The sequence below is a fragment of the Jaculus jaculus genome, chromosome 6 (assembly GCF_020740685.1).
Source record: "Jaculus jaculus isolate mJacJac1 chromosome 6, mJacJac1.mat.Y.cur, whole genome shotgun sequence".
NCBI lineage: Eukaryota > Metazoa > Chordata > Mammalia > Rodentia > Dipodidae > Jaculus > Jaculus jaculus.
Genome location: NC_059107.1, coordinates 75,562,138 through 75,584,604, shown reverse-complemented (window position 1 = coordinate 75,584,604; position 22,467 = coordinate 75,562,138). Strand labels below are relative to the sequence as shown.

The following is a 22,467-nucleotide window of genomic DNA, read 5'->3' as shown; positions in this document are numbered from 1 at the left end:
CAGTAAAGATTTGCTAAAGTTTTCTGACATAGCATTGTTTTCTGATGACATATCAGCTAGTAATCACTCTGAGGATCCTTCCTACATGTTATGTTACTTTTCTGTTGCTGCTTTTAATACTCTCCTTTTGTTTTTGTCTTTGATGTATCTGGGAGGGAGAAATTTTCCAGTTTATATCACTTAGAGTTCATGTTTCTTCTTGGGTGTGTAAATCAATGTTTTTTAATTGAATTTAGGAAAGTTGGCCCATTTCATCCCTCTTCTTGTCCCTCTTTTAATGTCAGTTTTGATGTGGATAGAGTTTGTTTGTGTTCTGTTTGCCTCTGAAGTTCTTTTTATTTTTCTTCTCTCCCTTTCCCCCTTGATAGTCTCAGTGAGCTCATTTTCAAATTCATCAATAGTTTTGTTGACTCCAACCTGAAAATTTTAATTTCAGTCAACTCTAGAATTTCTTTATGGTTCTGTTTCTTTTTTTTTTTCTTTTTCATGAATGAGAGAGAGAGAGAGAGAGAGAGAGGGAGAGAGGGAGAGAGAACAAGGGTAGAGTGTGAACAAGAGAGAGAGAGAGAATGGGTACACCAGGGCCGTAGCCACTACAAATGAACTGCAAACACGGGTACCGCTTTGCACATTGCCACCTGTGTGCTTGTGTCGTCTTCTGTATCTGGCTTATGTTGGTTCTGGACAGTGGAGCTTGGGTCCTTAGGCTTCACTGGTGTGTTCCTTAACCATTAAGCCATATGGTCCTGTTTCTTAATTGAAGTTCTTATTCATCCACACTCTTATTTAGTTCTTTACACATGGTTGCCTTTATTCATTTCAAAATATTTAATGTGTGGGTTAATGTCTACTCAGCACCTGGCCTTTCCCAGAAACACCCCCGTGTATAGTATTGTACTTTCTCTTTTCTTGTCATATCTTATAATTTTTTTAAAAAAACTAGATATTTTAAATAATGTATTTTGACAACTCAATTCAGTTGTTGTGCGTGATGGTTTTTACTTAATAATTTTCTATACTAATTTTGTGGAGTCCATTTTGGTTGGCATGGGTGACTACTTAAGTATCTACTCCTCAGCTTAGTGGTCTGCTAGTGCTTGAGAATTCCTTATGTGCCTGGGACTAATAAGTCTTCAAGACTTTTCCAAAATGCAATAAAGGGCTGGAGAGATGGCTTAGCACTTAAGACACTTGAATGTGATGCCTAAGGACACAGGTTCAATTCCCCAAATACCCACGTAAGCCAGGTGCACATGGTGGCACACCCATCTTGAGTTCATTTGTACTGGCTAGAGGCTCTGGCATGGCCACATTGCCTCTCCCTCTTTCTCTCTCTCTCTTTCAAATAAATAAATAAAAACAAAAATATTTTAAAAGGCATTAAAGTATTAAACAATGTGTATGTAAGAAAGAAAAGGAGCTTGTTGGTTTTGAAAAATCAATGGATTTATGAATGAGAGAAAAAATAGTGATCAGGTAAACTCAACTTCAAGATTTTAGAAGAAGAGCTACTAACAGTTAATTGACAAGTTTCTAACTAAAGTTTTGTAAGCAATGGTCAATGAGGCAAGTATTGTGTATTCCACAATAGGGGGTTAGTCATCTTTTTGTGCATGATTATACCCTTGAATCAAGTAGCATGTCTTCCTCATGGCAGGAAGTCAATTGAGCTTTATGTAAAGTAATAAGAGAGATTAATTTTCCAATGAGAAACATTGTTAAAAGGAGAAAATGCCTTCTGCATTACATGTTGAACAGATCAGAATATCAACAAGTAAAGATTATTGTCTGAGAATAAACTTATACCTAACAGAAAGTCTGATGTGATTGAGTTTGGAAAGACCTGAGGGCTGGTTTGTGTCGAGTTAGGCTAAACATAAGATGCAGGTCAGGAGAGAATATCAATGGGTGAAGGCAGGTGTATCCAGACAAATGCAGAACCCCAGCTAAGAAATGTGAATGCATTTGTACAGGTAATGCCCGCTTCGGGAAGTTTTAAAGCAAGAGTGTTTTGTGTTCTCACAGTTTACAGTAACAATATAACTATGGCAACAGTAGGAAGGAACAGATTGGAGGGGGAAGACACTGAGAGATAGACTAGTTGGGAAGCTTTGGAAAAATTTATGATTTATTTTTTGAAACCTGATAGTGGGAATGGAGGTTTAATGATGTGACAAATTTTATAATATGAGGCCAAATACGTCTGGAGATCACTAAGATAAAATTAAAAGCATTAGTTTGTATTTGGCTATTCTGCTCTGGTTTACATTTGAAAATGTTGACAGAAAATGTTGAAAGATTGAAAAGATTGAAACTAACTTTGTGTCATACATTAGTTACAATTTATTTCCTATTTTTCAGTAGAATTGTTAGGAAGCCCAGATTAAAAGTGAACACACTGTTGGAGTCTCGAGTCCTTTGGAGTACTGTTCTTAGTGACATATTAAAACAGCTGAAAGCAGAAATTACTGCAAGGTTTTGTGAAGCTTTAAATTGATTTATTGGATATAATACCAGGAGGATAGAAAAATGACTGGTTGATACCAATTGTTTAAAGTATAGTACAAATACATCTCACATTTACTAGATTATGTAATATCTTGGAGACCAACGCTGCCTTCCCTATATGGTTGGCTCTAATAGATCCTTTTCTTATATGATTTGATCCTGACTGCCCTCTAGTGGTGGATGCCATTTAAACATCAGGTTTTGGTGAGCTGGGCCTGCTAAGACAATTGAGTACTGAACCAACTAGTGCATGTTAGAAAATTATGTAAGGTGTTACTTTCAGCCTGTGCCAGCCCTGTGGGAACAGGGAATACAATCTTTGGTTAGTCCTTCCTTTGATTTGGGAGTGTTTTCTTTTTAAGGTACACTTCCTAAATTTCTTGCATTTTGAATAGTAAATAGCTTTAGATAATGTGCATTAAGAAGGTACCTGTGAAGGGTTATTTTAAGTGTCAAGTATTCAGTTCATTGTTATAGCATAAAAACTGTGGACCACAATTGCTAGATTCAGTTCAAATGGGAGCTTGTGGAAATCCCACTTTGTGCTCCCCTGCAGATGCTACACAATCTCAAACAAATTCCTTGCAAATGACCTGTGTGTTTGTTTCTTTTTGTAAATTCTTGTGGGTCCAGATTTTCATTTTATCTTAGGTTTTTATCAGAGGAAGAATGTGGAATTGGTTACTTCTGTAAACCCTCACAATATAGCCAAATCTCAGAAACATACAGTATGAATTGTGGACTACACAGATTTTTAGAGGAAGATCTTTGGAAGAAAATAGTACATTATATGCTTGATGGTATGTGTGAATAGCTTGCTCATTGATGTCCAAATAAATACCTTCATTGAGCACCAGAATAGCTCAGCACCTGAGATCAGAAAGAAAAGTAGCAAGATCCCAAGCCCAGTACATTCCTCCTCATTATTATTATTACTACACATTTTCTATAGACTTCCCTTTTTATGTTTTTCAGTACTGGGGACCAAATCAAAAGCTGTCCACATGCTAGGCAACCTTTCTACCACTGAGCTATGCCCACATCTTGGAGTTCCTGTTGTTTTCATTCCATGGGTTAGTGGAAATGATTAATGATATAAATCAATGTTAGGAGAAATTTGTAGTAGACTGTGAAAGAAATAATCTTTTATTTTTTTATATGCTAAAATATTCAAGTAAAAGAAATAGTAAAATGGGCTAAATGTTTTGGTATTCCTGGAGCACACAGTGTATTTGTGAATTCTATTGTCCTTGAGACATAACAGGGAAGGCAGTCCTGGGACACTGTAGTAATTTAATTTACTAGAAAATTGAATAATCAATACTAATGAAACTTAAGAGTTGGGTTTATCAGTGAATATTATAATACATTGCTTTATTTTTATTTAGCTAAAAATAAGGACATTTACATGAGAAATTATGTTACCTCCTGAAAATAAACTCTAAATGTGCAGTTCATAGGTCATATTCTAGAATCCTTAGATCAGTTTAGACAAGGTTGCAACCATGATTCATGTTCAGTAAGACTTGAAACTTTTCAAAAAAAAATTATTTATTTATTTGAGAGTGATTGACAGACAGAGAGAAAGAGGCAGAGAGAGAGAGAGAGAGAGAGAGAGAGAGAGAGAGAGAGAGAGAGAGAGAGAATGAGGGCACCAGGGCTTTCAGCCATTGCAAATGAACTCCAGATGCATGCTCCACCCTGTGCATCTGGCTTATGTGGGTCCTGGGGAATTGAGCCTCAAACCAGGGTCCTCGGGCTTCACAGGCAAGTACTTAACCTCTAAGCCATCTCTCCAGCCCTTGAGACTTTTGTTAAAGATGTATTTCTCTGCCTTATTCAGAGACTAGATCTAGGCTTTGAAAGGGAAGACAGCAGAAGCTTCAGCTATAGTTTCTGTAACCACCAAAAGCAGCTATTGGTCATTAGTTCTTCTCACAATAGGAAACCACCTAACACGACAGCCTATGCTCTCCCTGGATTTGCTTCATTCTCCATCCTATACTGTTACATGTGATTTACCTACTTGTTTATTGGTGACCTCTACCACCCATCTAGGTTACACACACTGTTTATTTGAATTTATTTTAAGTTTGGTGTTTTGAGCTCAGGCTGACCTCAGACTTGCTATGTAGCTAGTCAAGCCTTGAACTGATCTCTTGCCTCTACCTACTGACTGCTGTGATTGCAGCTGTGTGTCACCATGCCCAGTTTTAGATTGATTTATAGTTACATTTTGTCATTTTTTCCCCAATGGACAAACTCTTATTAAACTTCTTTTATTTAAAAGTGTTGCCCAAATGCTCACAGAGGAAGAAATGAAAGTGACTAATTGTCCAGTATCTCCTAATCCCACATTAGCTGCTGGAGGCTGGTGGGAAGAACAGGTCCATGGCTTTAGGTGGCTGCTCTGTTTTGCCTCATCTGGGTGATGGGACATCCCTAGGGTCACTAAAGTTTCCTCCTCTGGGTCTAACTTAGACCTTACGTAAGATGACCATTTTCTTTAACTGCCATATCACTTCAGTGGACCCTCATCTGTGTCTCTGTGATTTCTATGGGGCTTGTCTTCTCATGGTCAGGTTCTTAGGTGACCTAAGCTTTGCCCTCCTGGATCTCTGTCTCACCAGCATCTTGTTATGTACATACATAATATATATACATAGACATGTGAATAAAAATATTAACAAAACAAACACTTGTGAAAAATATATCTTCAATGACATATTTTGCCCATGTGACAGACACTGACCATGTGAAGCTGTTTAGATTTAAATTAAGGAAAATTAAAATTGAGTCTCAGTTACATGAGCTACATTTCAAGTGCTCAATACCCACAGGTGGCAAGTGACACCCGTACCAGGTAGAATTGGTGTTGAGAACATCATCTATTTACATGTAGCCTCCTGTTTTGCAAACCACAATTTTTAATTGCAGAACTCTGGAACAATCCCCCCACAAAATATCATAGACATAACTTTTATTTGTTCAGCAGACTGCACTTAAAGTATGGAGAATGGGGGCTGGAGAGATGGCTTAGCGGTTAAGTGCTTGCCTGTGAAGCCTAAGGACCCCGGTTCGAGGCTCGGTTCCCCAGGTCCCACGTTAGCCAGATGCACAAGGGGGCGCACTCATCTGGAGTTCGTTTGCAGAGGCTGGAAGCCCTGGCGCGCCCATTCTCTCTCTCTCCCTATATCTGTCTTTCTCTCTGTGTCTGTCGCTCTCAAATAAATAAATAAAAATTAAAAAAAAAATATGGAGAATGGAAAACTTTTGCATGGCGACACTGAGTCCTCCAGCCATCCTGTGATAGATGTTTGCAGCAGGCTTCCATTTTCTACTGTCACGCTTGCTCCCTCCTCCCTGCCCCCTTTTGCTTCTAGGTTTCCTGACTACATTTTCCTTCCAGTGTCTTAAGGGTAAATGACCTGCTCATTTCTTTTGTTGAGCAGTTGAGGTTTTGTTTCTCTGCTTCTTTCCAGTCCAGTCTTCAAGTTCATATGTCCTTCATTACCAAATCATCAAGGGGCTTGTGGGATTTCTTCCTAAGCAAAATAGTTGGATTCTGGTTGGGCAGAGAGATGAAGCCTGCCTGCCCATCCAGTTACTGAGTTCCTTCCCAGCACCTCCAGAAAGCCTGGCTGGCTTTCCACTGCACCCTATCCTGTGGTTCTGCCTACCAGACTGAGTGAAGATCAAAAGGCTCTGTATGCAGCTTATGGAACAGATCAGGATGGACAGGAGGTGCAATTATTATATTTATTTATTTATTTGTTTAGTTTTCCAAGGTAGGATCTTACTGTAGCTCAGGCTGACCTGGAATTCACTGTGTTATCTCAGGGTGGCCTTGAACTTGTGGTGATCCTCTTACCTCTGCCTCTTGAGTGCTGGGACTGAAGGCATGCACCACCAAATCCAGCTCTCAGGAGGTGCAATTTCATCAGTGAGTGTGCAGTTCTGCTTCTTATTTTCTATCCAATGATCTCCAATTTCTCAACTCCATAGCTGCCAGAGCTGAAGTGTGCAGTGGCACTGGGGAGAGGTTTCGCATCTTCCGAGCTGAGAAGACGTATGCGGTGAAGGCTGGCCGCTGGTACTTTGAGTTTGAGGCAGTCACTGCAGGAGACATGCGGGTAGGCTGGAGTAGGCCCGGCTGCCAGCCGGATCTGGAGCTGGGCTCAGATGACCGTGCCTTTGCTTTCGATGGCTTCAAGGTAAGTGATTTTGCTGAGGCCAGGCATAGGTGTTATAGCCCCAGTGGTGGCTCTTTTGGAGGACAGTGAGTCTAGTACTTCCCATAGCAGATCTTAAGGCATATAATAAACATAAAAAAACTTCTATCCTTGTAGTCACAGCACTCTTTCTCCATATCATAGATGCAGTGAAAGTCACCAAAAATTTGTTTAAAAAGATGAATCAGCCCTGTCTACCAGAAGCATTAAAGAAGCTTGGTGTGGACCTAGTAAAGTCCTATAATCCCAGCACTGAGGATGGTGAGGCAGGAGGATAGCCAGCTAAAGACCAGTCTGGGCTATATATAGGGACACTTGTCTTAAGAAACAACAACAATTAAAAGACTTAGTTTAATCTTAATAAGATTACATGTAATGAGGCAGAGCATGAACTATCCCTAAGATGGCAAGGTACCCAAGTACCTTAACATGGACAAGCCCAATGTGGGGACAGTCATGGGTGGGGTAAGGAGACCAACAGACCAATGGAAGGAAATCATGAATTTTATTGAGCTTTGGTGCTTTATTTAACTAAAAATTAAAAGTGCAGTGTTGTATTGAAAAGAATTACGGCATTCTTTTATAGAGGTGACTATACACTGTACATATCAATTAATAATGAAAAACATGCTTAAGCAAAACTTTGAATGATTTATCTGAAAAATAGTTAATATAACTCATTTTGCACCTATAAATTAGTACAGTAAACCTATGGATAAAAAATATGAATTTATGAGAACTGTGTTATCAAATGCATTCATAATATGACATTTTATATAAGTATATAAAAAGTTTGGGATCTGCTTTCAATCTTCAGCTTGTCATTTTCACAAATGCTTAAAGAATTTGTAGGCTTCATTTAATATTTTGTTGTTGTGGTGTTAGTATGGAACTGAGAAGGTTCTGTGATTTCATCTTGTTTAAGTATCATTGCCATTGGTTCCAAGGAATAGGATCTTATTTTGAGATTTATGAACCCTAGAATGTTATTTTCAGTGGTGAACTCCACTTGATTCTCAACTTAGAATCCTTTGTATTTTTGGGAATAGAGGAAACAAACTATATTCTGAGCAATCATTATAGTAAAAAAAAAAAGTAAATTATTAAAGCATAAAGTGGAGCCGGGCAGATGGCTCCACAAGTAAGCATGTTTTTTCTTCATAAGCATGAGAACACAACTTTGGATCTCTAGTACCCACATAAAAAAGCTGGGCATGGTCATGTGTACCTATAGCTCCAGTGCTTTGGCTTATAGACTAAAGGGGAAGCTCCATGATGGCAGGGGAAAATGTGGCATGAGTGGAGGCTGTACATCACCTCCTGGCCTACATCAGATGAACAACAGCAGCAAGAGAGTATGCCAAATACTGGCAAGGGGAAGCTGGCTCTAATACCCATAAGCCTGTCCCCAACAATGCACTACATCCAGGAGGCTCCAATTACCAATTGCTATTGGCAGGGGACCTAGCATTCAGAATACATGAGTTTATGGGGGACACCTAGTTCTAACCACCACAGTCAGGCTATGACAGCAGGTGACCTGTGACTCTGGCTCTGTCTTCCTTGTCATGATCTCCTGCAGAATCAGTCCACCTGCATTTTAATATGCAAAGGAACTTGGCATTCAAAGGGACCAAAAATGACTCATTTGGTCAAAGACAAGGATCAACACAGAATTTGAATGTTGAGTAATTTCAAGATTTGGAGGCTACAGTAAGGCTTAGAGCATGGTGAACTTAGATTTCTAAGTTTTTTTTTTTTTTCAATTTTGTATATATGTAGAGAAAGAGAGTGTGGGCACCAGGGCCTCTAGCTGCTGCAAACCAACTCCAGATACATGTACCACCATGTGCAACTGGTTTACATGGGATCTGGGGAGAACACTTGGTAGCTGCTATTTGTGTCATATGTCCATGCATGTGCATGTGTGCATGCACAAACACACACACATACACACACACCCCAAAAGTAAAAATATCTACTAGGTGTGGTTAGAAATAAAGACTCCTAAAATCATGAGATCAGATTAGAGTTCTGTTTTCCTCAGGTTAACATTATGCATTTAGATTCCCTGGCCCTTTCTCTATCACATAGCGCATAGCCCTAGAGTGGTAATATGTCCCTGGGGATGTTCTACTGCCATGTGAATGCGAGGTTGCTGTGGTGTCATGCAGTGAGCAGTGAGTAGGTGCTGTTTCCTGGCTGACTCTGTGACCAGAGACTCTTCTCTCCACTATAGGCCCAGCGGTGGCACCAGGGCAATGAACACTATGGACGCTCTTGGCAGGCGGGTGATGTCGTGGGCTGTATGGTTGATATGAGCGAGCACACCATGATGTTCACCCTCAATGGTGAAATCCTCCTGGATGACTCGGGCTCTGAACTAGCTTTCAAGGATTTCGATGTTGGTGACGGTAGGCACCTGAAATCTTGTGTTCTTTCTGTTGGCAGCACAAGGCATCTGTTCTAATATTTCATAACCATATGCCTTAGTTTAAGGGTGAGTGAGCAGGCAAGTTGCAGCTGTGAATTTTGAGGACATCATATGGTTGGTCTGGTTAGATTCATCCTTAAAATTGCCTTAGCAGAGATGCTATCCATCCCATTCAGCTAGGATTTTGGTAAGGGGGAAATGTCTTATACCATGAGTAAGAGTGAAAAATAAATGGTATTCCACCGTGGCTGACATTTTGTTTAGGACTTCTCCAGTTAAACAGTTGTTTATAGCTTTTTTTTTTTTTTTAAATCCATTTATTTCACAAAGAATAGAATGCAGTTCTATCATGGGTCAGACCTGCTGTTGAAAGCTCAGGTGACAGAGATGAATAAAAGCCCTGTGTTATCTTTAGGTTGTTACAGTTTTCCAAGGGGGAAATTGATACTTTATAAATTCTATAAGTGAATAGACTCTACAATAAGAAATCACTTTGGAGGTTTCTCAAAAATACAAAAAAATAGAAGTATGTTATGATTCTCTCCTGGGCACATATATATCCAAGGGATTCTAGTTTATCACAGAAATACTTACATATCCATGCTTGTGGCTGTTGTTTTCATAATAGCAAGGGAATGGAATCAGCCCAGATGCCCATCAACCAATGAATGGATAATTAAAATGTGGTTCATATACACAGTGGAATTTTACTCAGCTGTTAAGGAAAGTGACATATACACACACACACATACACACACACACACACACACACACATATACATATACATACATACACACACACACATGATTATAGGTGATGAGACTAAGAAGGTGAACAAGAGAAGGGATTAAAAAGTTTTGAGGCAACGGTACAGAGTAATAGAACACATGTAACATGAAAGCCAAAAGGGGCTACTTGGGCTGGAAGTGTACACGGGAGAGGTGGGGGCAGTGGAGGAAGAAAAAGTGGAAGTAGAGCTGGAAGGATTGTGTCTTAAAACACATTCATAAGGCAAATTTCCATAGATCAAAGTACCATTAGTTTTACTAGGGAATTGTATATATACCCTGATGAGTCAATAAGTCAAATTCATCAATATTAAAACAGTAGCACAATTCCCCTAAGATAATATAAGCAATGAATTTATATGTTTAAAAAATATTTTATTACTTTATTTGAGAGACACCTGTGAACGAACTCCAGACATGTGCGCCCCCTTGTGTGTATGAATGACATTGCATTCTTGTGTCAGTTTTCTGTCTGGCTACTATGTGGGACCTGGATATTTTAACAAGTGTTCTTTAGGCTTCGCAGGCAAGCACCTTAACTGCTAAGTCATCTCTCCAGCCTGAGTTAATATGTATTTATTTAATCTAGAGGTATTGTATTCTTGTCGTTTACTTGTTCTTTTAAAGCTTATTTCTTAGCTGTCACTTATATAAACTCCTGATCACTCATAAAATATAAAAATATGCTAAATGTTTACATATTTCCAAGAACAGTCTAAAGAAAGCACACCAATAACTGCAAAACTAAAGTTAGGAACAATAAAGTCAAGGTAATATTAATGAAATATGCAGGTAATGTCCCATTTACTCACATCAGATCGAGAGATTGATACACAGAATTTTCTCTGACATAAAATATGTGCTCCTCACATCTGCTAAAGGCAGAGTACACAGAGCAAGCTGCTCTTACCACTGTGAAGATGACTCCATGACTGGCTCCTCTCAAAGTGTGTATGAAAGCCATGCCATTACTATTAATATTTTTAAAGTAAGAAGTACCTTATAGGAATATTAAGTGGAATTCCACCTATTCCTAGGGGTTGTCTTATTGGAGGAGATATGTCTGCTCATGATTTAGTATCTTGAGTAAAACTTTATCTTAGGGCTGGGGATAAAGTGCTTGCTGGTCAAGCATGAGGACTTAAGATCATATCCCCAACACGCACATAAAAATGCTGGTATGGTGGCACATGCTAATAATTACAGCACTGGGGAAGCAGAAACAGTGCATGATGGGATTCACTGCTCAGGTAATCTAACTGAACTGGTTAGCTCTAGACTCAGTGAGAATCTGTCTCAAAAAATAAGGTTGGAGAGAAGCTGAGGAAGAACTCTGGCATCTAACACTGACCTCCTTTGGCTCATGCACTCTCACACACAAGTGGTCACACACAAGTGGCCACACACATTTGTACACAATTATGCACACACATATGCTTAAACATGCCAAAAACTCCATGTCTCCATCTCACAAATTATAGAGAACTGTGTACTGTGTCTCCCAGGGTCATATATCGAAGCTCTAATACTCAGTGAGTCTGGACTTGAAGAAAGAACCTTTAAAGAGTTAATGAAGATCATATGAAATAGTAGGGTGAAGCCATAGGCCAATCTCTCCCATGCCCAGGGGTTCCAGATGGCACCAGGAGGCAGTAGGGGTTCATACTGACAAAGAAAAAGTCATGTGAGAACACATCTAGAAGGCCACCATCTGCATACCATAAAGTTGATCCTCAGGAGAGTACACTGCTGGTGACACTTTGATCTTGGACTTCTACCCTGCAGACCTTGACAAAATACATTTCTGGCTAAGCCATTCACTTGCTGCTACTTTATGACACCCCAGTAGTCAACTAAAATACCCCTCTACTCTGCTAAGCCCCAGTGTCTACTCTTCTCAGTTTTCTTCTTATGGCAGGGGCACATGTTACCAGTAGTTCAAAGCACTAATCATATCCTTAATTTAAAACAAGTAAAGGAGTCAATTAAAACCTTTTCATACAGTGAATAATGACCAGTTCCTTATGTCTGGAGATCACCAGTGCTTTTCAGAGGCCTCTATGTGTCATGTAGTACATGCAGAATGTAAAAGCTTGCCTGATTATCTGTAAGCAAGGACCACTTCAGAGTCCTCAGACTCCACTGTCATGACTATCACATCCTGAAACAGGGCTTTCCTGACCCTGAAATGACAGTGACCAAAACTTAATTCTGCCTGCTGTTAGAATCAGGGGATTCCTTTCTATGGGAGAAAAGCAGAAAATTGCTTTTCTAATTAAAGTAACTGCTTAACTGTGAGCAGAAAAAGACCTCTGGTGAAAAAGAGAGGGAAGGGTAACTTTCATTGTCAGTTTTACCATTCTGCTTCTTGGAGACAATGAAAGGAAACAAGGATATAGGACATGTATGGTAGGTATATCCAGAGGAGTGTCTTCAACTTAATATGGGTTTAGGCTAAAACTCCTGTTCCATCTCAAACACCACCTGCCTGGCTCTTCCCTGTCACCTGATGTTTATTCTCACAATAGCATCACTCTATGCATGCTCTTGTGAGATGGCCCTGGGAAGGAGGTGGCACTGTCAGAGAATGAAAGACACTGATTCCACAGTGGTGGGACCCATCCAGCCCAATTCTGAGCATACTTTTCTTGCATAGCCTTGCACAATCAGCTTCTGGTTTCATTTCCTTAAAGCAAAATCAGCAACTGTAGAAATTTCGTCATGACACTCAGTTTTGAACATCTCAGAAATCTAGGCAAATATTTTGGGTTTGCATTTTCTCTATCTTTCTTGTCAGCATTCTTGATTCAAAGTATGGCAGTCACTTAATTAGCCACAGGATTCTACACAAATGATTTAACATCCTGTTTTTTCATGAATAAAATGGGAGTGATGTCAAATAATGTGTGTGAAAGTATTTTTCAGGCACATAGTGGTCCTCGTGCAAGTATCATCTGCTTTTTCCAAACAAAAAATTAGGTTTGTGTTAATTTTTGGCCATTTTAATCTAACTTGGGGCATTAAATTTGAATTATATGCATAGAATCTATATGTATTAAAGCCTGAAATGTGTCCTTACATAATGGTAGTGTTCTTATCTGTTTTCTCTCCTTTTGGTTGCAACCCAACCATCAATTTCATGATCGTCCTTTGTCTTCACATCCGTACTACGTAGGCACCTCTTTTGTGGTGCCCAACACCAAAGAAAGCTAGAACTGGTCAAACCCATCTGTTGTTTACTAGAAGAAGCAACTTTGCCATAAATTGTACTTATCATTTACACAGATTTACAGAGAGGGTGGTTATGACTCAGGCTTAAGTAACCAGTTAGGCTCATGTGCACTAATTATACTAAGATTCATTGCTAGAGTTAAGAATGCCCGTGGAAATATATCATAGATTATACTATTGGTAGGGTGTCACTTAAGGTAACTGGGATAGAAGATCTAAAGCACAAAGGACAGTAGGTGGGATCAAAATTTTACATATGCTGGTGCTACATGGATTTGTGGAAATCTTAGTTTTATGTCGGAGCCTGCTGCTGAAAGGGTTTGAGCCTGACGGGGAGTGAGGATTAAGGAAAGACAGGAGAAAGACTGAAAGCAAGGACTCCAGTCCAGGGCTGAAGCAAGGACTGAAGCGAGGTTTATTTCTTCTTACAAACAGTTTTTCCATGGACAAAAGCTCCATGAGTCTCACACAAGTTTCTATTAAAACACAAAAACAAAAACAAAAACAAAAAAACTTTCCTGTTACAGAGTTTTTGTACTTCAATCACTTCTCAGTACAAAAGACTATTAAGGCCAGCCAAATGGCTTCCTGACACTGAATAGACATACTCTTGCTTACATGTAGGTGCTGAAGTCTTGCTGCCAAATGGCTCCTGGCAATTTTGTTGGAATATTTGTGTGTCTTGCTTATTTCATACTAATAGAGAATTGACCCCAGTTGTCATATTTTGCTATACAACTTGATTAATAACAATGCCACTTATTGCCCTATAGTTTTCAGTTTGTAATAGTGAGTCTCAAGAGTATTTATCATTGCCTGATAATATATTACATATATTGGTAACTATTTTCTTATTTACTTAGGCCTTTTTTTACTTACAACTTGACACCCAGCAATCAAAAACTACATTGGATTTTCTTCACAGTGTTTAAAATAGCTCCTAGGCACATACCAAGTGTTCATTAAATATTTGCTGACTAGAAACAAAGCACCATAAAGACAACTCACAGTAACTTAGAGAAGTTGTCAAACAGAATGGAGGGCCAAATTCCATTCAGCACCCAACTGTTATAGTAAATAAGGGTTTAATTGTGATAAAACTATACTCACATTTTCATCCTGTGTATGGATGCTTTTACACTATAATTCAGTTTTGAAGCCAAAAATACAGCAATAAATATACCATCTGCCAGTATAAGCCCTGTAAGTTAGTGAAAAAATTACCTGTATTTATTTGATGCCTGTATAATTAAAATGGTTAAAAATCATATAAAAGTCAAGAGAAAACTTGACTTTTGATATATTTATCTACGTTTTAAAGAATTCAAATGATGTAAAAATCAACTCAATTTTGTTTATTTTTTTAAAATTTTTGGTTCATTTATTTATTTATTTGAGAGTTAGAGAGAGAGAGAGAGAGAGAGAGAGAGATTGAGAACAGGTGTGCCAGGGCTTCCAGCCACTGCAAACGAACTCCAGATGCGTGTGCCCCCTTGTGCATCTGGCTTACCTGGGTCTTGCGGAACCAAGCCTTGAACCAGGGTCCTTAGGCTTCACAGGCAAGCGCTTAACTGCTAAGCCATCTCTCCAGCCCTCAATTTTGTTTATTGATAATGTTATCCAAAAGCATAACCATTAAAAACTGAATTTTTAATTTTTTTTTTTTTTACCAACTCTTAGAGTTCTTCAAAAAATGTACAATAGGGGCTGGAGAGATGGCGTAGCGGTTAAGCACTTGCCTTTGAAGCCTAAGGACCCCGGTTCGAGGCTCAATTCCCCAGGACCCACGTTAGCCAGATGCACAAAGGGGTGCACGCGTCTGGAGTTCATTTGCCGTGGCTGGAAGCCCTGGCGCGCCCATTCTCTCTCTCTCTCTCTCTCTCTCTCTCTCTCTCTCTCTCTCTCTCTGCCTCTTTCTCTCGCTGTCACTCTCAAATAAATAAATAAATAAATCTTTAAAAAAAATGTACAATAGTACAACACCTGTGTGTTCATTACTGAAAAATATTGACATTTTAAACGTTGTTATATTTGTTTTAATTATCTTTGTAGATATATTTTCATGGATCCTAAGATAAAATTTAATGGTTACATATATTTAATCATGTATATATATATTGAAGCTAACTATTCTCTTACTACAGGTTAATTGTCTCCCTTTTTCTAGCTGAAATTAAATTCAGTAATTTTTCATGTATGTAGTGTACACGTAGAATATTACTTTAAAGCTGTAGTCCTATAGCATAGATATAGGAGAAGAGGTTGAAGCTTGGACAATGTATGTTACTTGCAAAACATCCAAGAGCTATTAGGTAGTGGAACTCAGAGTGAGTCTAAGTTTTCTGGATGTTGGATACGATTCTCAGTCATTTGGTAGGAGTACTCATATCTGTCCTTTACTTAGATGGTAATATTTCTAGAAATGCTACTGGCTTCCTTTTCTCTACCTTTGTAACTAGCAGTCTTCCTGCTTGGATGGGTAGCAGACTATGTTGGTAAAACTTTCTATGCTTTTCTGGACAGCATCAAACAGTGAATGGTCTGTGTGTTAGTTACTTTGTAGCCTTTTATTTTGATTTCATGGCACATAGGAGCTGCTTAATGTTTATCAGTTAAAGAAATGCATGCTTTAAAGTTTCTTAACATATATCAGCAAACTGCCTGCACAGATGCTGTGCTTTTGAATGTGAGGAACAGGATCTTCATATGACACTCACTCACACTAATTCTGTGTTAGGGCTTAAAGAGCATGAAAGCTTGGTCCTTTTGTATCCATAGCATGGTGACAAATTTCTTTATGAAAATTATGTAGTTGTATCCTGTTTTAGTAAGTGAAATATACATAATGGATGCTCTTTTCTTGCTTTCATAATAAAATAAACATTAAATTGAAGAGAACAAAAAGTGTTTACAATCCTGCCCCTCTGAAACTTTTTGATAAGTCTCTGGTTGTTTCCTTAAAATAATTATATTTTGTATGTTTCTACAAATGTATCAACTGTGAATATTTCCTATATATTAGTGAACCATTGATAAATAAATTTCCATCAGTTATATAATATTCCATCTCATGAAAAAGGTATGTTTATTATGAACACAATGTTATAGGATTGTAAACATAGCTATACAGACCAACTCAGTACATAAATATTTGTGCCTATCAGTAGATACTTTGCATTTTGAAAGAAACTATTTTACATATGCATAAAAATAATCAGAGGTGAGTATATCAACCCCCCATTAGGCTACAGAGGAGATCCTTACAGCTTTCTGGTGACTTACAGGCAGAGAATGCTTCTACAAATCAGCATTTGCTTGCCGGGAGGAGGTGGCTCTATCTCATTGTCTCCTCAGTTGTGTTAAATTGTTGGGTAGACTCCTCAGCTTGTGCTAATGCATTTCAAGCTGTCTCTGATCTATTTATCTAGTCCTTTTCTTTTATTCCTGAGGGATACTTATTTATAGCAACTTTCCTGCTGCTGCATCATGAGCTGGCACAGCTGTAGGTACAGCTGCTGTTGATTTAATTTTAACCAGAACCCCACTGCCCACACTTCTCAGAGCACAGCTGAGTGCACTCCTCCCTCCTTGCTATAGCACCACACTGTATACAACTATTTCTTTGAGTTTATATTGTTGGGACCAAACAAGGACAAGAAACTGAAAATTACGCATTTCATTTTTGTTGCCTTCTGGAATTATGTTTGGATGCCTCATATTTTCACAGCTACTTACTTCAAAAAGCAAAGAAGGGTAAATCTTTTTCGTAGAGTTAACTGATGCCCCGGCCAGCGGGGAGTCGAACAATGACACGAGGGAAAGTTAACCTGAATGGGAGAAGGCAAACAGACACAAGAAGGAGACCAAGCTAAGTATTTGTCAAGGTCTCGAAGTTCATTTTTACACATAGGTATATATAGGGTTGTAGGGGGAAGGAGTCATATTCAGGCCAGAGATCACAGGGTTATTGGCTAAATGCAATTTCTTTGTTTCTTCATCAATTACCGGCAGCACCAGGAAAGGCTATCACCCAGGCGTAATGGCTTCTTCATTTCTGATAATAGATCATTAGATGAGGAAATAGAAACTTAACTTGCTATATGGTGGTTTCTGTCAACATGGCCAAGGTTTGGTTCATAGCTCCCAACATCTCCTCCCTTCTTTTATACAAAAAGAGGGGAAGGCCTGCTTTGCAGCAGTGGGCATTAACCAACTGGGGGAGTAGGGACCCAACTCCTCTTGTGGGATGGCTTTTTCCCACAATCTTTGGCCCTTGGTACCTTTTGGGGAGGGGAGGCTAGGCCTATTGACTAGAGAGTGAGGCATGGCCTTAATGATAACAGTTATGTTACCAACCTCCATGTAATTCAGGTTTTTCTGTCAGAGAATCCAGAATTGGTCAAAAAGGGACCTTCCCTTGTGGTGCTTTGCCTTGCACCCATGTTGGTGCCGATATTACACTCACTTTATTGTGAGCCGATATGCATAGGTCTGAATCCTATGCAGCTCTTCTAGGAGGGGTAGCTATTTGGCCATGGCAAGTAGACCACAACAATAGCAGAGGTGTAGAGGACAGTAGTATCAGCAGTATAGTAAATGAGTGCAGAATGTATATAGTATAGTAAATGAGTACAGAATGTAGGATCAAGGGAGAGTGACAGCCACAGGTGGTAGGTCTTTAGTGGCAACGCCTCGATCCACCAGCTCCAGTCTGTGATAATGAACCTGCAAAGGCTGTATCTTAATGGCATCAATCTGTTGATGTATAAAAGCCATGATTTTATTTATAATAATAGGTCTGATTGTGAGTAGGAGGATTGAAATAAGTAGAGGTCCTACTACCGATGGCAACCAGGAGAGGAAGGAGGTGGGCATGTAGCCTTAAGGGCAGTACATTTTCTAGAAAAATGACCTGGCATTTTACAATTAAAGCAAGTTTTATTGTTATTTCCCTGTGTGAAGCCCTTCAGGGCGGCTCCAATTGCTAGCCCAACGCTGTGGGAGGCAGGGTCCATATCTGCACATAATTGGATAAAGTCCGAGATACTTTTGCCATGGTGGGAGGGGTGGATGGCTGCCTGGCAGGCTTAATTGCCATTTTGAAAGGTGAGATGCCTTATGAATTTATTATCTATTTCTTCACTTCCCATAAGCCATTCTGCAGCCTCAGTGAGCCGCCCAATAAAGTTGCTGTACGGCTCGTTAGGCCCCTGTTGTGCTTTGGTCAAGGAAGTCACAGCCGATCCTTTAGATGGAAGATTTTGCCAAGCCTTAAGGGCAGCATTTTGGATTTGTGAGAGTAACCCAGGGGAGAATTTTGCCTGGTCCTGATTAGTATCATAAGGAGTGTTGCCCAAAAGTTTATCTAGTGTCCAGGACTTAGAAGAGGATCCAATGGATGTGTTATGGTGGGCAGCGTCTCGACATCTTTCAGTATAATTAGCTTGCCACAGGAGAAAGGCCCTTCGTGTCAGGATGTCCTTTGCTAACATTTTCCAATCATTTACTGAAAGCCAATTATCATTAAGGGCCTCTAATAGGGTCATGGTAAAGGGAGCAGTAGGTCCATAAGAGGAAACAGCACTTTTTAATTCCTTGATATGTTTAAATTTTAAATGGTGATACTGCTGGGGCTTAATCACAATACTTTTGTTCCTGCCTGGGTCGCTGTCATCATCTGAATCAGTGGATTGTTTAGAGTTCTTATCTCCGTCAGAGCCTTCCTCCCTGAATCTGTTTCTGCCCCATTTGACTCAGGTGGTGAATGGGTTAAAGAATTTGCTCCTGCTTTCACTTGGGCAGTTGTTATTGGAAACGCATGAACAGTCTTTGGTTGTTTGATTTTAGCTTTGATGTGTGTTTGGGGGCCAGAGAGGGAAAGCAAATTTCTAAGTCTAAATCATGCAGTTGTTTAAGCAAGATGGCCTTTTTTTTTTTTTTTTTTTTAACTGCAAGGAGAGTTTTTAGTGATTGGGCTTCCTGGGAAAGTTGGTGGGTCACCTGTCAAGTGACTGCTTCTAAATCACAATTGATAGTTATAGGGGCACAAAAATGACATGACTTAGGCATGTGAAGATAAGGTGGAGGGTCTGCTATGAGGGCGGTGGGATGTGGCCAGTCAGGGTTGTGATATCTGGCAGCCTCATTCTCCAGCTCTGATTCCTCATCTAGGGAAAGAGGGGCATTAGGGGGAGGGGTAACTGCACATTTGGAAAGAATAGGATAAATGGATTTAAGGGCAGGTGGCTCATCCTCAGGCATAGGAATAATGACAGAGGGGCACTGCGAAGGGGGATCATTTGTCTCGCCTAGTGCCTTTGCCTAGGAGCTGCCTCCATGGTGCCTGCCTGGAGGGTGGGGTGGCTCGGGGGAGGGAGCTGCAGCAGCAGCAGCAGCAGTAGCCTCATGGGTATCCTGATGGCTGGAAGTTAGTTCATGAATGGGAGGGTTTTGGCTAGGTTTAAGGTTATTTTTAAGAAATAATTCTCCATCCCTAACAACTTTTGAAATATCCAGTTGGCACCAATGAACCTGAAGTACATCATTTATTAAGTTCCAATATGAGAAGATCTGAACCGGAACCTTTTCAGGGCAAAAAGTCCTATAGTAATCTTTTAAACAGTCTCCCACTCTCCCACATCTTTGTTCATTAATGGTACCTTCCCAGGGAAACCATGGGCATAAATCTTCTAGGAAGAGGAAAAAGAAAACAAGATCTTTTTTCTTAACTTTTGCCCCACAAGTCTTGAGGGAGTCTTTAAGTCCCTGGATGAAAAGTTCCTGCTTACTTAGGGTGTGTCCCATGATAGAAAAGGAAAGAGGAGAAATGGCAAGACCAAAGGACAAGCTTCCCGGTCGATGAACTGGCACAGGGGATTCCCCAGTGAGCTTGACACAAGCTTTTCAACAAATTTAAGAATCTGGCAGCTGCCCTAAGGGCACTTACTGGCTGTTTTGTAACCAGTTTCGTTGATAGGAAAAGAGTCTAGATAGGAGGTCTTTTCCAATGCCCGAACGGGCTGTCGGGACTCGCACAGGGAGCTAGGGGTCTTCAGCTAATGCCAGAGGGTAGCCCTCGCCAAGAGGCTTCAGTTGCCCTGTCACTATGTTGCAATTCCACGTGATGGCACCAACTGAAAGTAAAAGGAGGAAAAGAAGTTTACAAAAAGCAACAAAGAGATCCCGAACTCTTGTGTTTTGCAAATTTGACTAAATAGTCTTTATTTAAATAGTTTGCCATAGAATTTGTCGCTTGTCTTACCTTAGTGGATCTGTATCACAGGCAGGCTTTCTGTGGTGATCACGGTGCAGGTCTGTATTACAGGCATGGACTGCCTGCAGTGACTTCTATGCAGATCTTCACTCACCTGCTGGTGTGGTGGCGATCCAATGGCGGGGACGGCTGTCCCCTCGAGTGACGTTCAGGATTTTTCTTCATACCTCAAGCCCCACATTCGGGCGCCACTTGCCCCAGCCAGCAGGGCATCAAAAAAGAACCCGAGGGGAAGTTAACCTGAGTGGGAGAAGGCAAACAGACACAGGAAGGAGACCAAGCTAGGTATTGGTCAAGGTCTTGAAGTTTATTTTTACACATAGGATTATATTGGGTTGTAGGGGAAAGAAGTCATATTCAGGCAAGAGATCACAGGGTTACTGGCTAAATGCAATTTCTTTGTTTCTTCATCAATTACCAGCAGCACCAGGAGAGGCTATCACTCAGGCGTACCAGTTTCTTCATTTCTGATAATAGATCATTAGATGAGGAAATAGAAACTTAACTTGCTATATGGCGGTTTCTGTCAACATGGCCGAGGTTTGGTTCATAGCTCCCAACAAACTGACACCCTCTTGGGAACTATCTACTTACTTTTAGGATTCAATATTTTTTTTTTAATTTTTTTGTTTTATTTTTATTTATTTATTTGAGAGTGACAGACAGAGAGAGAAAGAGGCAGAAAGAGAGAAAGAGTATGGGCATGACATGGCCTCTAGCCACTGCAAATGAACACCAGATGCATGCACCCCATTGTGCATCTGGCTAATGTGGGTCCTGGGGAATCGAGCCTCGAACCAGGGTTCTTAGGCTTCACAGGCAAGCACTTAACCACTAAACCATTTCTCCAGCCCTGAATAATTTTCTGTTTCAGGGTCTAATTGGAACCTGCTATTTGTAGTCTGTATCCCAACACAAACTTACCTGATTGTACTGACTCCTTAAATATTAGTATAAAATATTATAGATGAGGAGTACATGACTACCATCTCTACCTGTGGTGGTTTGAATTAGAGCTCCCCCTTATGTGTAAGTGTTTTGAATGGTAGGTACCTAGCTGATTGCAATTTGGGAATTGGAGTCTTGCTGGAGGAGGTGTGTTGTTGAAGGCAGGCTTATGGGTTTTTATAATGAGTTCCCTATTGCCATTGTTTGGCTCACTCTCCTGCAGTTATTGTCCACCTGCTGTAGTACATGTGATGTGCAGCCTCTGATCATATCATCCTTTTCCCTGATATCATGTGGTTTCCCTTCAAGTCAGTAAACCAAAAATAAACCTTTTTACTCCCACAAGAAGCTTTTGGTCAGATACTTTGCACAAGCAACAAGCAGGTAACTGCAACAGTAAAATTGCTACCATAGGAGCAGGGTCATTGGACTAGAAACCTGACTATGTGGCTTTTGACGTTTTGGAACTAATTTCAAGAGGAGTGTTGAAGGATTTGAAACCTTCATCTGAGAGACACCTTGTGGTATTCTTAGAAGAGTTTGATGGGCCATTCTGGTCAGAGTTAAAAGACCTGAATTCAGTAAGGACTATGCACTGTGAGCTTTCTCAGGAATGTGGTAGAAACAGTTTGTGTGAGAGGCTTGCTGCATTGTGCCTGCCTGTCTCCTGAGAACTTGTAGAGAGTTGTATTGCATAGAAATACACTGACATGAGCAGATATATATGACACAGGAAGTAATGAAGTCTTTGGGCCTAAAACAGTGCTTGTTCAGCTGCAGTTACTTAAGAGATTACATCCACTGTGGTTGGGCCAGTTGTTCTGCTTTGGGATAGCAGTAAAATTAAGAACTCTTGAAAGTAGGTGGCCTGAATTCTCAAGAAGTGTTCTGTTCTTCAAAGTCCACTTTGTTACCCCATGGATTAACAATTTGGTTGCTCATCTGGTATATTGGAGTACAACAAATGTAGGAAAGAGAGGGACATTGGATTTGCAATGCAGTTTTGTTTTGGGGAAACACACAATGTGAGGCAGGATTGTTGAAAGTTTCTG

General features: G+C 40.0%; 1 protein-coding gene across 5 annotated transcripts in view; it reads left to right on the top strand.

Moving 5' to 3' along the window:
* Positions 1–22,467, top strand: part of Ryr2 (ryanodine receptor 2) — a 737,098-nt gene that overhangs the window by 485,335 nt on the left and 229,296 nt on the right. For all 5 annotated transcript variants that reach the window (XM_045151997.1, XM_045151996.1, XM_045151994.1 and 2 more), the window contains 2 exons: positions 6,514–6,722; positions 8,980–9,154. In XM_045151997.1, coding sequence (XP_045007932.1) covers positions 6,514–6,722; positions 8,980–9,154 — 384 coding nt within the window. The remainder of the gene's footprint in view (positions 1–6,513; positions 6,723–8,979; positions 9,155–22,467) is intronic.